This window comes from Clinocottus analis, unplaced genomic scaffold (assembly GCF_023055335.1).
Source record: "Clinocottus analis isolate CAN_PGR_092001 unplaced genomic scaffold, fCliAna1.0.p SCAF_14, whole genome shotgun sequence".
NCBI classification, from domain to species: domain Eukaryota; kingdom Metazoa; phylum Chordata; class Actinopteri; order Perciformes; family Cottidae; genus Clinocottus; species Clinocottus analis.
Window position 1 is genome coordinate 1,403,759 of NW_027175865.1, and position 17,337 is coordinate 1,421,095.

Genomic DNA, 17,337 nt, shown 5'->3' on the forward strand with positions numbered 1-17,337 from the left:
CTCGCTCGCGGGGAATTGAGGCCGTTGCCTTTTTTTTTTACAGTGTGTTTGGTTTGTGAACAAAGTCCCAGTCAATCTGTTGCTCGTGTCAACATTAACTCCGCCGCAGAAAGACTTCAAAGATGCTGCTCTTATCGTCCTCAACAGACGGGAGAGCGTCGTCTCCGAGCGGCGCAGCGGGCTCTGCTTCTTTTACCTCCAACATAGCCGCGTCCAACTGTCTTTAAATGACAGCGCGGATACAACACCTCATCACGCAGGTGAGTCAGGAACGCGTTTGAACTCTTTTGTGCGAATATTTAACAATATATGCTTTTTTTTTGCATATAAACAAATCGGAACGTATGCTACTAGCGACCATTTTCAAACGATGATGCCTCCAGAAAAGACATAAGAGCCGTCTTTATGCTTCCTTGTTCGTGTGGATAAGATACTAAATGATTTCCTGGGAGATCCACGGATAGCGGCACAATATTCTTGTCGGCACAGCTGTACGGCTGCCGGATGAGACCCCCCGCTGTGAGAGGAGGGAGGCAACTTACAACTATTGACGTATTTTATTGGAAATAAAATCAGGAGACTGATGTTTTGAGATGGAAAAGCCCCAGTGGGAACACGCCGAGTGACTGGAGGCGATAAGTGGGATGGTGCAAGTGTGTGTAATATTTCACGAGTCAAAAGTAAGACCTTGAAGTTTGATCCGGCATGTGCAGGGAGCCAATGTAGTGAAATGAGAGCGGGGGGTGATGGGAGATTTGCTTTATATCCTAATAGATTTTTCATAATTTCCAGGTCACTGTTTGCAGTCTCTCTGTCCTCGTGTTCCTTCTCAGTTTTCTGGTAATGTGCGCTCGGCATCATCCTGCAGGCTCCGGTTAATAACTTTAATCGTGTTTCGAACCGTTACAACTATTTATTTGTCACTTATCTCCACGCGGGCTAATTGTCTCTTTTCCACAGAAGGTTTCCTCTCTTTGAATCACCCCTCCCTCCGGTTCTCTCCCCCCTGATGAGCGAAGCGTCTGATTAAGGACTAAAGTTTTCTGCTCTTTTTGTAACGTGTAGATGAAACCAACCAATCCCAATCCTCCTGCAGTTTGGACTGGAGGGGCTCTGTGATTGGTCATCAGTGGTGGAAGAAATTGTCTTTAAATTATGGGAAAGAACTCACCTTTACGTGCTGCAGCATTAATACATCAATACTCATAATCCACTCGTGTATATATTATATACATCATCATGCAATGTGCCATTTTGCATAATCACTACTTTTACTTTTGGTACAGTAAATATACTTTGATGCTAATACTTTTGTAGCAGTATAATGTTTGAATGCTGGGAGTATTTCTACATGGGTATTAATACTTTCACTTCAGTACATGTATTTATGGAAGCCCATTTCCGCCGCACACACAAAAAAAATTAGCACCAAAGAAAAAAAAATATTAGGAAAAAAATAATTAGGACCCCCCCCAAAAAATAATTAGTGAAACAGGAAACTTTTTTTTTTTCTTTGTCTTTTTTCAAATCAACAAAAAAAAGAAGGCAATGAAAAAAAAAAAAAAGTCGATAATTTTTTTAATTTTTGGTCCTAATTTCTTTTTGATTTTTTTTCGGTCCTAATTTTTTTATTTATTTATTTTTGATCCGATTTTTTTCCTTTTTTTGTCCTAATTTTTTATTTTTTTTGGTCCTATTTTTTTGTGTCAGAAATGGGCTTCCATAAATATCTCCCTTTGCAATGTGGAGGAGAATAAATAAAAATACCCCAAAAATACTTGAGAAGTACATGGTTACTATGTTCTTGATCATTAAGATATCATTCCAATAATGTTGCTGATCACCGGAAATCAGGGATAACTACCAGTGATCGATGAAAGCACTGACACGCACGCGCACATGAATACATATGCGCGTGCCTGCAGCGCAGGTGACAGGCTCGTCTCTCTCCTCTGTTGCGGCTCGCGCCCTCTTGGTGACGCTCTGCTGACATCACACTGATATTCCCCTCTCAGCCCGCCGCGCCACACACACACGGAGCTCGCGCCGCCTCGCTCGCTTACACACACACACACACGCTCTCTCTCTCTCGCTGGCCAAGACGCACCGTCACGCGCAGTTAAACCAGCCGCGCGGGCTTACCTGTGCGCGCTACCGCGGCCCGGCCCCTTCGCCTTCTTCCTGTCAAGTGAAAGGAGGACGGAGAGAGAGAAAGAGAGAGAGAGAGAGAAAGAGAGAGAGAGAGAGACTCAGCGCGGTCCGGACTGAAGCGACACACACTCACACACACTCACGAGGAAGAGGAGCCGCAACTTGGCTGCTTCCTCGCCGGGCGGACTGAGCTCAACTCTCCCTCCGCCAAGTTTGTCTCGCCCGTCCGCGGAAGGAATACCCCGGAGCCCGGCTGGCCCTCCCCCCCCCCGGCGTCCCCCCGCGCGGCAGCGCTGTGCTGGATATTTACGTCCACCTCGTCTCCCGCTTGGAAGAATGGCGAGAGATCACGCGGCGCGCTGCGCGGTCTCTCCGGTGAGGACCGCTTGGCTGGCGGCGGCGGCGATACTGCTCACGGCACAAGGTAAGACACCGCTGCGTTCGAGTCCCAGCCGAAGCCTCTTTACACCTTTTACACCCCTCTCTCTCTCTCTCTCTCTCTCTCTCTCTCTCTCTCTCTCTCTCTCTCTCTCTCTCTCCCTCTCTCTCTTTTCTCTCCCGTGCGCTCCGTGTGTGTCCCGCCAGCTCGTGTCACGTCTGTCGCTGCTGCGACCTGTTGTAAAAAAATAAAAAAAAGTTTACAGTCGCAAACCCTCGTTATGAATCTTTGTGTGTGTGTGTGAGAGTTGTGTGTGTCGGTGTCGGTGTGCCCCGGCGGAGCGCGAGGTGTGGCTGTCCGGGTGTGTGTGTGTGTGTGTGTGTGTGTTTCTGTTGTTGTGGTTTCATTTCCTCGCGGCGTCAGACTGCAGGGAAACCAGCTAATCTCCTCTGAGCCTCGACCAAAAACCCCTTCAGCCACACGGCTGACCTGTAATCTGCGTTCACCTCTGTATGTGTGTGTGTGCGCGTGCGTGAGAGGGGGCGGGGGCGCGCACTTGCTCGCAACCCGCAGGTCTGATTACCGGCCATTAGATGAATGGCAGGAGGCGGTCCGGCTCCTCAGGTGGCCCCTCCAGCGGAGAGCCCTTCATGGTGAGAGCCACAGCCGGGAAGAGGTGCAGCAGCGGCGGCGCGCACGGCTCAGGAGCTCCGGAGCGGGGCACCTTGGGGTGGGGAGAAGGGGGGGGGGGGGTGTTTTCCTGCATATCGGAGCTTTTATTTATTATTTTTAGATATAATTGGACACAAATGAATAATGCAATTGCTTCACCGTCACCATTAAGAGCTCTGGTGCCATTAAACAGCAGCCAGAGGGTCAGACTGAGTCCAGCCATGCTGTCAATACCCAAATAACCTGTGTGCTTCTCCAGAGAACTCCTCTCTCTCTCTCTCTCTCTCTCTCTCTCTCTCTCTCTCTCTCTCTCTCTCTCTCTCTCTCTCTCTCTCTCTCTCTCCTTCCTCCCCTCAGTCTTCTCCAGTCGGCCCACTTCACCTCCACCGCTGACCTAAAGTGACAGCGTGTGAAGTGTTCACGCTTCACGCCTGATATCGGTTGATCGCACGACAACAACTCGTGTTTATTGACGAGCTGCTGCAGACCGAGAGCAACGCGTTGGAGGTTTTTAATGCACGCTTTTGTCAATTGAACGCCATCCTGTCACAGAGCAGTGAGGCTTCACCTGGCGCCAGCTCTCGTTTCTGATTGGAGGAACAGAGTTGTCTCTACAAAAACACTCTGTGTTGAAGAAGGATGAAGTATTCAGGCCTTCATAACAATAAATTATGACAAATGTTTGGATCCCGATCAATATGTGGTCACAGTGACCAACAGCGCTATTAATATTTTGTAAAAACATCTTTTTTTCTGTCAGTAAAGCGGACATATTATGTGTGAATTGTGTGTTTCTGCTCCAGTGTTAGAAAACACTGTTTTCCCTCACCATCTGTCCTAAATACACCTGTAATCTCCCTGTCTGAGACGCTCAGTGTGCTCTGATTGGCTCGTGAGGAAAAACTGGCGCCCTTTTTGCAAAGGTAGCTCTCAACCGCCACGATCACGTGTGTTCTGATTAAGACAACCCACAAAAAACTCACCAGCTCGTTGAATTTCACACCTGAAAGTGTGTGCACGAGCACAGACAGAGTGTCATGTGTCCAATTAAAAAAAAACCAATGAATTCATTAATGACGAGAGGAAAAACTTCCACAGCGGTTTGTGTTCACGAGTCAGCCGACGTGCTCTGGAGATGATCTGATGTCTGTGGAGCTCGGCTGTAAACTTATACCGTCAAAGTGATGCAAGCGCAGAGCAAGACCCTGTATGAATATGATAATGTCTCACGACGCCCAACACGGATGCCAGATTACGCTGAACACGCTCAGAACTCACGGCTGCAACGACCACGGCGACGCCGCTGCGATGCAAACGCTTCCTGATGAGGTCGATCGACGAAAACCGAAAAAGATCACCTCGTCAAACGTGCCCGGTGATTGCCATGGCAACACTGTGTGTCGGCGATAGACGTGGAGATAATAACCTCGCTAACATGCAACGCAGACTGCCGACACAAACTATTTTCAGAGTTGTCTTCTTCTTTTTTTTATCATTATTACTTCTTTCTGCCAAACTGTGGGACCAGCTTCCCAAATTTCCTGCTGACAGGCAGTCGGTTACCAGCGATGGGCTTTAAAAACACACACACACACACACAGACACACACACCCTGTGAACCTGCTTCGTCAGCAGCGATCTGTCAGCCTGTTGTTCTCACCTGTGTAACCTGTAACATCTGTCTGAGCCGTCCCCCCAAAAATTGTCACCAGGAAGGAGGAAGAGGAAGGAAGACGGGTCATTACAGGGACCGAGAGACGCCGTGGTCAAAGCCAATGATGCGGGGCGACAGGAGCCCCCCCCCCCCTCACACACACACACACACACACACACTCTGCTCGGCATCTGTTGCACGAGGCTGCAGCTGACTTGCTGATCTGGAGTCAGTGCGCATGAGATTCCTCCCTGATTGGAAATTAGCTCTGTACCGGCGTTCCCTCCTTCCGGTGCAAACATTTGGAGCAGTGGCACAGAAACGAGGACTGCGGCGCCGGAGGCAAACACACACACACACACACACACACACACACACACACACACACACACACATATATTCATATTCATATCCCCCCCCACACACACACACCGGTGAGAGCAGCGCAGATCGGTGAGGATGAGGATGACAGGTACTCAGCCGGGGCCGCGCTGCATCAGGGCTCGTGTCGTTAAAGAGCCGTCAGATTGTCACGACCGCATCCCCACCGGTTATGAATTAATTTAAACGTGCAAAGACACATCTCGTCTTCTTGCTGGGAATGCCCAGAAAAATAAAACAGCTCCCATTTCAGCTGCTCAGCCAGCGAGTTACTGAGACTGAAGACGTACATCAGCTTTTTGTGTCTTTTTAGCTGCTTTTTTTAACGGCTTGGGTTGCATTCTCTCTCCTGACCACCAGGGGGCGACTCCTCTGGTTGTATAGAAGTCTATGCTTCATGTGTTGAAGCTGCATTCTCTCTCCTGACCACCAGGGGGCGACTCTGGTTGTATAGAAGTCTATGCTTCATGTGTTGAAGCTGCATTCTCTCTCCTGACCACCAGGGGGCGACTCCTCTGGTTGTATAGAAGTCTATGCTTCATGTGTTACAGCTGCATTCTCTCTCCTGACCACCAGGGGGCGACTCCTCTGGTTGTATAGAAGTCTATGCTTCATGTGTTAAAGCTGCATTCTCTCTCCTGACCACCAGGGGGCGACTCCTCTGGTTGTATAGAAGTCTATATAAGTGACTCTACTTCTCTCTTGATGTTTTCCCTCAGTAAACATTGTAAACATGAGTTTATGTCTTAATCTCTAGTTTCAAGTCTTTTTCAATACAGCGTGAATCAAAGCAGGGGACGCTTTAGGGGCGGGGCTACAAAGTGATTGACAGGTTGCTATCATACGTCACTCCTCAGTCCAGATATGTCACTTCCTGTTGCAAAAAAAGCCAAACTCGACACCTCAAAACATCGGGTGACATCACGCAGACTGCCTCCACTTCTCTTTCACAGTATTAAAAAGATGGTTAATAAAAATAGAAATAAAAGGGTCAACGGCAGCAGCGAAACTTGACGCTAAAAACTTTAACCTTCAGCAAAAACAGGCACAGTGGAGTCAGAGAGGATATCAATCTGTGGCAATGATAATTAAGTCACTTCAGGTACCCCCCCCCCCCCCCCCTTCGTCTCCACAGGCCTGATTTCGTGCCGAAATGTCAACGATGATGATGAGTCCCCCTCGACGGCTCGGTGCAGGCGAGGGGGCTGATTAGCTTATCGCTCGGAGAGCAGGCGGCCGATGATTATCGCCCTCGCGGCGCCGCGGCCTGATTATCGAGAGCTCTTATTAATGACTCATCATCATCATCGCCATCATCGTCGCGGCTGTTTTGTTGTTTAGCGTATTCCCGTGCAGGCGGTGGCTTCGGCTACGCTACCGCTACGCTACCGCTACGTGTCAGGGTTCGGCCCACTTTTAGAAGCACTAAAGTATGATTATTCTTTGTGTACTTCTTCATCACGCCGGGTGGTTTGGGGTCAAAAGTGAAAGAGCACGAACCGGCACAAGTGACGTCGGAGGGGAAGACGGACGGGAACCTCTCGGCTCTGTTGTGAGCTTCTCAGGCCTCTGGAGGCGGCCGGCGCCATTATTTCAATTCGGTTGATTAATGTGTCGGAGAGAAGCCGCGAGGCTGAAAATCTCCCGTTTAGTTCAGAGGCAAAAGGGCAGTTTGAGACAGGAAGGAAGGAAAAAAAGCTGTAATTTTTTTCTCGGTTCAACGTTTATTCTCATCCTGTTTTAATCGCTTTTTTAACCTCCGCGCAGCCACTCGACTCGGATGCGGAGCCGTCTTTTAACACCGGCCTCGCTGGTGCAGAGGTCTCGACCCCCATCGGGGCCGGCGGCAGGAAACACGACATGTCAAGGAGGGTATCACGGGGCGAGGGATCTCTCTCTTTGTGTGTGTGTGTGTGTGTGTGTGGTTCAGAAATATCACTGCCGGGTTGCAACGGTAGAGGGCTCATGTTTTAGCAAATCGTTTAACATTATTTTTTCGGGGCGTTGTGGTCTTTTTATGTAACACACTTTGCAAACTGTGTTTATTTATTCCTCCTAAAAAAAAAAAAAGTGAAGCGAAAACAATCGACGCTTCGTCGCGGTGCTCGGCTCGTGTCCGGGTTCCTCCTGGAGATCCAGAACAGGCCGTCGCGGGTCCGTCTTTTTGTGACGAATCCCCTTGTTGTGCGAGGAGGAGGAGGAGGAGGAGGAAGAGGAGGATGATCCCGGAAGCAGCTTTTTAATTCATCACTCCGCCTGCCAAGAAGCAGCGAGCATGTCGTCTCCACTTGGTCAGCGCTTTTTTTTTACTTCTTCCTTCTCCCTTTTTCATTTTGCCTCTGAGGAAACCAGATAGGAAGCAAAGTCCGGATCGCATTTCGAGGGGAAAAAAGAGCGGGGCGCTCTGCGCGTCCCGCAGCAACAGGCGGCGGCGAGGGAGAAGAGAGGTCGCCATGAATCACAAGGAGCCGTCCAAGGATGGTCGGAGGAAGCTTTTAATTTGTTTCACTTTTTTTTTTGCTTTCATCTCTCAGGGTCCTGTCTGCTTTCACTGCCTCGTGACACACACACACACACACACACACACACACACACACACACACACACACACACACACACACACACACACACACACACACACGCCTCTGGTTTGACTTCCAGAGAACGTCCAGCCAGCCTTCCATATTGCTCGTTCTTTTATTCGCCCATGCTCCCTCCCTCAGTCTCACTCCTTCGCCCTCTTTTTCCGCCCCATTCTTCTCGCTCGCGACCTCACTTTTCCCCCGAGTGAGGCCCTCTTTGTTTGTTGTAACCGGGCGCCATCCCGCCCCCTCCATCCCTCCGCTGCCCTCGCTTCACTTCGCCCTCATTGTTCAGACGGAGAGGAAGCTGGCGGGGAATTCAAAATAGTGTGACGACGCGTCCTGATCTCTAGTTCCAAGTCACACGGCTCATGAAGCAGGGGGCGCTTTTGGGGGCGGGGCTTACTGCGAACTGGAGTCTTTGAATCGACGCGCCACGAGCCAATGGGAGACGTGGCGGCGTGGCCCACAGCCATGTCTGCGTGTTTCACATGACGAGGAAAAAGAGCTCGCAGCAGTAAAACTTGGCGCTACTTTGACCTTTTGGGAACAATGTGCAAAAATCCTCCTGCTTCCATTTTAGTTCCCAGCATGCCGCATTCAGACAATCTTGGGGCATAAAATATGTGATTTTACAACCGAACGACATAGTTTTTTGACTGAGACTCCTTCCTAACCGGCCAGCTTTGAATCCAGATCTCCTTTTTCTTCTGTGTTTGAGTCGTCTTAGGAACCCCAAATTAATTCCAATACTTGTGTTTATTGTATGTATTTGTTCAGCAAAGTCTTGGGAAAAAAATGTATATCTGCAAAAAAAACAACACTTTTTAAAGATGTTTTGATGGTAACTATGAACATCCAGCATGATATGAGCCAGATTCCCCCGAAAAGCCTCCTGGAGCGTCAATAAGACACCTTTATGGAAAGATTAGGACCTAAAGAATCAGAATCTGCAACAAAAATCACAATAAAACAAAGTCTTGTCCTGTTAGGAAGAAGTTTCAGTCAAAAAACTGTGTCGTTCGGTTCAAAAATGGAAAAAAAAAACATATTTTATGCCAAAAGATTGTCTGAATGGGGCATGCTGGGTATTAAAATGGACGCGGGAGGATTTCCACACGGTTTCCAAAAGGTTAAATAAAATAAAACGTCTTGTATTTCGCTTCGTTTTAACAGCCCGTGCTGTCGGCAGGATGTCGTTTTCACGGCGCTGGCGAAGCCGACGACGAGTTATGTTTTGAATTCTTCGCTCAAATGAGTTCATTCAGAGTTCTCGGGAGATTTCCACGTCCCAGCTGGCGCTTCCTGTACACATCAAGGCATATCAAAATAATAACTCTGGGTCCAGGAGGTCACTTACCTCGGTGTGAGCCAGGGAAAGAGTCACAACCACTTCACTGTCAATATTTGGGTGGATATTGATCCGTTTCTGAACCGGTCACATCCTGTTCTGCTTTAGGTGAGAGGTGGAAAAGGCTTTTCTTTTTATTTGAAAAAAAAAAAGTCAATTTCCTGCTCTGGTTGAAGTGCGAGCTCCAGAAAGACTCGTCCATTGTCAGCTGTCTTCAGACGGTGGCTGTGTTACCTCAAAGCTTCAGCCTCATTCACTCTCCTGCAGCAGCGTCCTCGTCTTTTTATTCAACAATCACAAATCTGAACCAAACGACAGAAGTCTGTAATTCAGTCCGAGCTCAGTTTGACACTCAGGATTTCTGGCGCCACAGAAACCTGTGTCCTCACTGTTTGCAGGAAAACAATCCTATCTCATCTCTGGATGGGAGTTCAGCTATTTCGAGGGATTTTTCCCCCCTAAATCCTAAATTCGGGCGCCATCGACCCGCTGCTGAAGTCAAAATAACGACAATATTCAACACTTGACTTGTTGATCACAATGCAGCATAATCATGTGATCTAATAATGAAAGTTAATGCTGCGTTCACAGCAAACGCGTTGCGAATATTCATCTGAAAGGGGGCGTGGCTTACCGATTCCACCATGGGATTAACCAGTAGTTCTGCTTCGTACTTGTTGGTTTACACAACGGCGTCTGAACGTCGGCCGCTAGCAGCGCGACTTCACGCCGGACCGGCGGCAGTTTGATTCGGCGACGGGCGGAGACGACGGGCGGAGACGACGGGCGGAAATTCTGAACGCTGATTCGCTGACGCAACTCGGCGTCACAAAAAATGTTTCGCCAGAGTTGGAAAACGTAAAACTCGACGCGTCTTTCGCGCGTTTCATTGCGCGTCTGTGCGTTGACTTCTTATGTGATCTCGCGCGTCAAATTCGCAACGCGTTTGTTGTGAACGCAGCATAAATCCCCGGTAGCTACGGTAGCGGCACTGCTGCACAAAAAAAAGTCACGTTTTCAGAAATTTTCACCTTTTTTTGTGACGTCCCGAAAGATTAGTGGAACGCTGGTACCTGGTACTGAAAGGCCCAATCCCAATCCTAATCTCCACCCTCACACAACATAAAGCAACGGACGGCGGAGGGGCTGACTTTTCTTTTCGGGACCGAGCGAAGACACCCAAGCCCTCGCCGGAGTGATGCGAATGTTATTCAATCCATCGCTGCTTCCCCCGTCCATCAGTCTGAGAATGATGGCAGCACGTTGTGGAGGTCAGAGAGAGAGAGAGGGGGAGAGAGAGAGAGAGAGAGGGAGAGAGAGAGGGGGAGGGAGAGAGAGAGAGAGGGAGAGAGAGAGGGGGAGGGAGGGAGGGAGGGGGAGAGAGAGACTCGCTCAGTATTGATGAAATGTGAAAGTGAAACGAGGCCAACGGACGAGCATCTGTGCTCGAGCCACCGGCTCTCACCTCTGCGAGCGTCCTTGGCCGCTTCAATGTCTCCGCCCCGAATTGACGGCGTCGCCTCGGAGCCTCCATCGTCTGCGTCCGCCGCCACGACGACGACGACGTTGTTGTTGCCGTTTTGACATTTGCATAATGCCAGCTCGCGTCTCTCTCCTCCCGCCCGCTCGGCGGCGCATCCCCATGCGAGTCACGCCGGCGTTGAAGGAGAGCGCGGCCGGCGTCGCAGAGAGTTTCAGCCCATTTACCGCACGCCGCGTTTACACCAGTTACATCACGTCTGGTCAGTTCTTGTGAATTCATTTTGGGGGCGCTGTCCCGGCGCACAAAGCAGCGGCGTGTAGAAGAAGACACGGCTACAACAGTTAAGTCTGCCAGGCCTGCGTGTTGTTGAGGGTTTTCTTCTTCCTCTCCATGTCCTGTCTGCGGGTGTCAGGTGACTGGCAGGAAGCAGGCGGCTCAGAGCTTCGTCTACGTTTCAGACGAACAACGCTGCTTTCTGTCCGTCTGCCTACACATTGATGTCCACCGAGCGCAATCAGGAGAATTCACAAATTACAAGACGCCGGCGGCGACGTTATGATGTTTTGTGACTAAAACAGATTTTTTCTGAATGAAGTGCACGTGTTGGTGTCGGCCGTCGGCTCAGTGGGAGCGGGAGGTGGCGCCGCTTCCTGTCCAACACGCGGCCCGAATCCAGAGTGACAGTAAAGGTACGGCGAGCTCTGTGAACGCGGTGTTGCTGCAGGACTTGTGTCACCTTGTTGCACGATCCAAAGGCCACGCTTTGTGAGTCCAAACTGTCTTCATGCTCGATGCCTCTCAGGGTTTCAAAACAAATCATTTTGGTAAATTGATCCTTTTTTAAAAATCTTAATGTGATGTTTTCTTCAAAAAAAAAAAAATCCACAGACTTTAACACATCAAAGTGTGTTTACAGGTCTCTAGGAGTACTGCTGCATGTGTGTGTGTGTAAAGCAAAAAGTTGTATAAAGCCTTTTGTGGGTCTGCAGGGAGCTTCGTGAAATCAATGTCGGTTGATGCTGAAAAAGTAAAAGTTTGGAAGAAGAAAAAAAATAAAAACCCTTAAACGTCTCTGAGGGCGTTAGCGAGACGTGAGCGCGCGCCAGAGCCGCCGCATCCCGCCCCCGCATCCCGCCCGAGGCGCCGTTAGCCGGAGCTAGCATAGCATCACAAGCGCCGCAAATCTACCAGCCCAACATGGAGGTCTGTGCCGCAGCAGCGCTCAAGCCGAAAGAGCGATATCTTACATTTCCAGGAGGTCGGCTGCGTCCTCGTCTTCCCCCCGTGAGCTCTGCTCGCACACACCCGCGTGCTCGATCCCGGCGGCCGCGGTTCAAAACCCCGCTAATTGCTTTCCGCGGCCGCTCGCTAATTCACCTGTCGATTTTGAGAGATTCGGCGTGACAGCTGCTTTGTCTTCCTGCCTTTCTTCTCCGTCTTGACACCGCTGCTCCTCCCTCTGCCTCTCTGGACATAAACCCCTCTCCTCTCCTGACTCGCTAATCTAATGCTGAGGCGGTGAGGTCACCGCTCCATTCACACAACGCGTGGAGTTGATTTTCTCCCCGTGAATCCCAAATGGATTTCTCTTTCTCTCCCCCGACTCAAGAGCTTGACGTCGTCTCCACGCCGAGCGCGTTCAATATTTCAGACGTCTTTTTTTTTTTTTCATTTGCATGATAGAATTATAGAATTCTTTGAAAAGGCGAGATTTCTTCTTCTTCTTCTTCTTCTCCTTCTATTCTCCCCGTTAATAGGATCTCGTTGTCAGATGACTGGAGTGTGTATCGCCCGGTGCGTCGCCTCGGCCCCGCGGGCCTTCGTCTGCTCGGCTCATTTCATTAGCGCTCCTCCCCGCCGCTCCTGATGCGGACGCTCGCCCGTCACTCAGCCGGGAGAGAGAGAGAGAGTGTGTGTGTGTGTGTGTGTGTGTGTGTGTGTGTGTGTGTGTGTGGTCGTTTTCTCTTTTTTCTTCTTCTTCTCTCTCCGTAAGAGAGGATCCAGTCCAAGTCCTCCTCAATTAAAACCGAACCAAAGTGCAAAAACAGATTAGCGAGGCGACCGCTCGTAAACAGAAACATCTGGTGTGTGTGTGTGTGTGTGTGTGTGTGTGTGTGTGTGTGTGTGTGTGTGTGTGTGTGTGTGTGTGTGTGTGTGTTTTTATGTCAAGTGACTTTTTTAATGATTGGGATTGTTTTGAAAACGAGTCCACCGTGAGGAGCGTAAGAGGGAGTCATCTGGGGGAGGAAGGAAGGAAGGAAGGAAGGAAGGAAGGAGGAAAGGAAAGGAAAGGAAAGGAAAGGAAAGGAGGATGTCCCAGCATGCAGCGTTCCACTCGAAGAAAAAGGGCGTACAGCTCCGGCGTCTCACGACGAGCTCCCTGTCAGCAGCGGCGACAAAGCCACCGTGTGACAGACGGGGAGAAGACACACACACACACACACACACACACACACACACACACACACACACACACTGACAAGCCTCCCATATCTATGACATCTATTCCCATTTTAGGCTTCTCTTTTTTTCTTCTCGCCCAAAAACATTGGAAATGGATCAAAGCCAAGTGGGATTAAATAACTTGCATGTCAAAACCATCAGAACTCATCGATGACATCAAAACTATCTTTTCATTGCGTGTCTCGCAACAGGAGACGAGGTGAACCGCAAAGTCCTGCATGTTTCCTCTTCCTGATGAGGGACCGAGTGTCATCAACCTGCCGCCATTGTGGGGAAAACACGGCAGCTAAAGAGCTTAAACAGTCTGAAGCTGAAGCTGCGGACGACAAACATCGCTGAATGGTGTTGGCGACAATGAGGAATGCTGTGGCTGGAGTAACTGCATTAGCATGAGCTGGGCAATTATGGCAATAATCTGCTAATCTGCTTGCCACATTGAAATTGGAATATCCGTCCATCCATCCGTGTTTTGTTTTTTTTTTTTCTTTTTCTAAACCGCTAATCCTGTGCAGGCTGCGGGGGGCTGGAACCTTTCCCAGCATGCACCGAGTGAGCCGTTCCCGAGGGCGTGACCCTGCAATGCAAAGTAGCAGCGCATCAATATTTCAGAGAGACGGCCGCTACCTGCTGCAGGCGACTCGCATTGGCTCAGTGGTTGTGTGTAGCAGGCAAAACAAGTCAAGAACAAAGGTCACGCTTGTCGACGTCTTCATCAACGGGCGCCTTTACGTTTCTTGCTCTTTGGTGCCTCTAGTGGTCAGAAACGTCCATTTTAAGTCCCAGCATGCCCCATTCAGACAATCTTTTGTGCATAAAATACGTAATTTTTCCATTTTTGAACTGAACGACACAGTTTTTTGACTGAAACTCCTTCCTAACAGAACAAGACTTTGTTTTATTGTGATTTTTGTCGCAGATTCTGATTCTTTGGGTCCTAATCTTTCCATAAAGGTGTCTTATTGACGCTCCAGGAGGCTTTTTTGGGGAATCTGGCTCATATCATGCTGGATGTTCATAGTTACCATCAAAATATCTTTTAAAAGGGATTCTTTTTTCAGATATACATTTTTTCCCCAAGAGTTTGCTGATCAAATATGTCGAAAAATTTGTAGAAAAAGCGATATTCCAGTGGATGGATGGATTATTTATTTGTTTAGATTTTGATTTGTTTTTAATTATTCATCTTAAAAAAAAATCTCATTCAAGATTTATAAATGGTGAGAAGAGGCGGCTCGGTTGAGAAAGCTCACCGGCGTCTTCCTGTCGGTTAAACACGACGGACCCTTCGGGGTAACAGCTGGTCTGAGATCAGAGTTGTTTGAACTCTCCAGCTGTCCGTCGCTCAGTCAGCAGCCGACTAAACTGTTACTGATGAGACTTAAAGCTCCACCACATTAAACCAATTCACCCGGCGCTAAGTCCCGCCCTTTTGAGCCCAAACTGCCCAATCATGAGCTTGTCCTTGTGCACATCATTAACTCGCGTTAGCACGTCCACGCTACGCTAACGTCTGAAGCTAAACTGAGCGGCATGATTTGAAACGGTGAATAAAGATCTGAACACTGATGATTCCTCCATAATTTCATCATCTCCTTTCCGGACCTCCGGCTGATGAGCTGGTTCACGTTCACACCGTGATCTGTTAGCTGTTAGCTTTTAGCTTCATCTTTTCAACCTGGCACCACATTGAGGTGTTCTGTCGTCGTCTGCAACAACGTGAAGCATCAATACCGCAAAGTTCCTCCTGTTGTGTCACCGCTGCATGTCGTTTTAATCCACAGCGCAGGAGAGAGTTTCACTGAGCCAGCAGCACCCTTCCTCCCTCCTTCCTTCTCTCCTTCTCTCCTTCCCTCCTTCCCCTTGGTGTTTGTGCTTACCTAAAAAAAAACCCCATTAGCGGAGGAGGTAGAAAGGTGAAATAGGAAAATGACTTGTGTTCCCGGGCCTCTGACCCTCCCCGCCCTTGCATCCCCGAGTCTATTTCCAGGCGCCCGGCTTGTGGAAATGTGAGGATGATTTCTTAATCCCCGGGGAAGTGAATCGCTTCCAGCGACGGGCCGGCTAGCTTCCAACCGCGCGCAGCATCCTGACGGGCGGCTGGACGGAGGATGGGGGGCGCTAACGAGACGCCGTGCGGCCGCGTTCATGTGCGTCCTCTCCTGCGGACTCCCGCGGGTTGCGCTATGCTACGCTATGCTATGCTACGGCGGCTCAATGTTTCCGTCTGCTGAGATTCAAAGCGAGCTGAAAAAGTGAAACGGGTCTGGCATTGATGGTTTTGAACAAGGCGTTGGAGAGAGGAGCGTGTTAATGAGCCGGTTTGGAACATCACTCGCACCTCGGCGGCGTGAAACTCTGGCCAAAGTGAAGGGAAAGAGACTCAAAAGCTTAAGCTGCGCTTCAATAAAACAAAAATTGACCGACGGCCAAAGCGATTGATCGGTGAGTCCGGGCGGCGAATGGAATCGCCACCACATGTCACTCCAAATGTCTTCTGACGCCGCTTCACACAAAGCCAAACCTGTGTTTGTGTGCTTACAACTTATATCAAAAGGGACGAGATTGAACTTTTGATAATGAGATGGCAGTAAAACGCCGTTAAAGTTAAAGTGTGGGTTCATAAAACCGTCCTGTGGAGAGGCTGCATCACACCGGCGGTGCATGTTTTATGGACTTTTTAAAGCTTCCAGTGCATTTTCTTTTTTTAATTGCTGTCGTATCGTCCGGCCGTTCGCTTCCACTCGTTTTATCACAGTTTTAAAAATCAATGTGTATATGATGCGACTGAGTTGGCTCTGGCATCACGGAGAAAGTCATATTTTTGAATGTTAGCTTCAGATTAAACCGTGTGCTTTAATTTGTGAGTTTAAAGAAGTTCTGATGTCCCGAACATCTGCAACGCAGGAAGCTACCGAAAAAAATAAAGAAAAATTCAAACAATCCTTTCTACGGCGTCGCTCGTGTTCCTGGTTTTATGTTTTCTTCCCAGGCATCTTTCCTTGAGTTTAATTATCTCATGCAAATCCTAAACCAAGCTAACATGAATGCAAAGCTGGACTAAGTACAGTAATTACATAGCAAGATGTCTGCTGGATTGTAATTCATCGGACTCAAAGCTTCACCACGTGAGAGGTACTTTTAAAAAAAAATTCGACATGTTTTGGTTTTTAGTCGCTGCCGTCGGGGAGATGCGGTTCGCTCAGGATTGTGTACGGAGGCTCGAGTCCTGGATTACGCTCCTGAATTACAGCAGCGGGAGAATCTTTGTGTGAGGAGGATTATGAACCTGGTTTTTGTTTTGACGTCAGTGTAGAGGAAGTCCTGATGGAAACCTCCTCCTGCATGTCACATGCACTCATTAGCTTGTTAGCATTAGCTAACCTTAGCTTGCTAACACTTTACCAGGCGTCGAGCTGCATTCTCTCTCCTGAACACCAGGGGGCGACTCCTCTGGTTGTATAGAAGTCTATGCTTCATGTGTTGAAGCTGCATTCTCTCTCCTGACCACCAGGGGGCGACTCCTCTGGTTGTATAGAAGTCTATGCTTCATGTGTTAGAGCTGCATTCTCTCTCCTGACCACCAGGGGCGACTCCTCTGGTTGTATAGAAGTCTATGCTTCATGTGATAAAGCTGCATTCTCTCTCCTGACCACCAGGGGGCGACTCCTCTGGTTGTATAGAAGTCTATATAAGTGACTCTACTTCTCTCTTGATGTATTCCCTCAGTAAACATTGTAAACATGAGTTTATGTCTCTAGCTTCAAGTCTTCTTCTATACAGCATGATGTTCATTTCGTACATTATGGTCTGTTAGAGTCAAACACACCATAAAGCAGGGGGCGCTTAAGGGGGCGGGGCTTACCATGTCACTCTTCAGTCCAATTACGGTTACTTGCATGAAAGCCTGGACGGCGCCGCCACCTCGCCGGCCTCCAGGCTTCAAAGCAGCGCTCCACAACCCGATGGGATCCGTCGACTTCAAACGGGCTAAACGGCAATTAGCCCGGCGGCGGCGCCGCCGAGGGGGGGGGGCGGCGTGCGCCGCTGTAACCCCAAAGCGGGTCCCGGGGCTCCCTCTGTACTTCCACCTGACAGGTCGGGGCTGAACTGTCATCCACCTCGCTGTCGCCGAGTCTTATTTTCCACCTTCAGCGCCGTGACAGCTCAAACGCTCTCTGCTGAGGGTCGACGCCGCCGGCTGCCGGTTGACAAAAAGGAGAG

At 49.3% G+C, this 17,337-nt stretch overlaps 1 protein-coding gene across 3 annotated transcripts in view; it reads left to right on the plus strand.

The window, feature by feature from the left end:
* Positions 1 to 2,067: 2,067 nt before the first annotated feature.
* pvrl2l (PVR cell adhesion molecule related 2 like) overlaps positions 2,068 to 17,337 on the plus strand; it is a 255,795-nt gene continuing 240,525 nt past the window's right edge. For all 3 annotated transcript variants that reach the window (XM_068575310.1, XM_068575311.1, XM_068575309.1), the window contains exon 1: positions 2,068 to 2,575. In XM_068575310.1, coding sequence (XP_068431411.1) covers positions 2,488 to 2,575 — 88 coding nt within the window. In that variant the 5' untranslated portion in view covers positions 2,068 to 2,487. The remainder of the gene's footprint in view (positions 2,576 to 17,337) is intronic.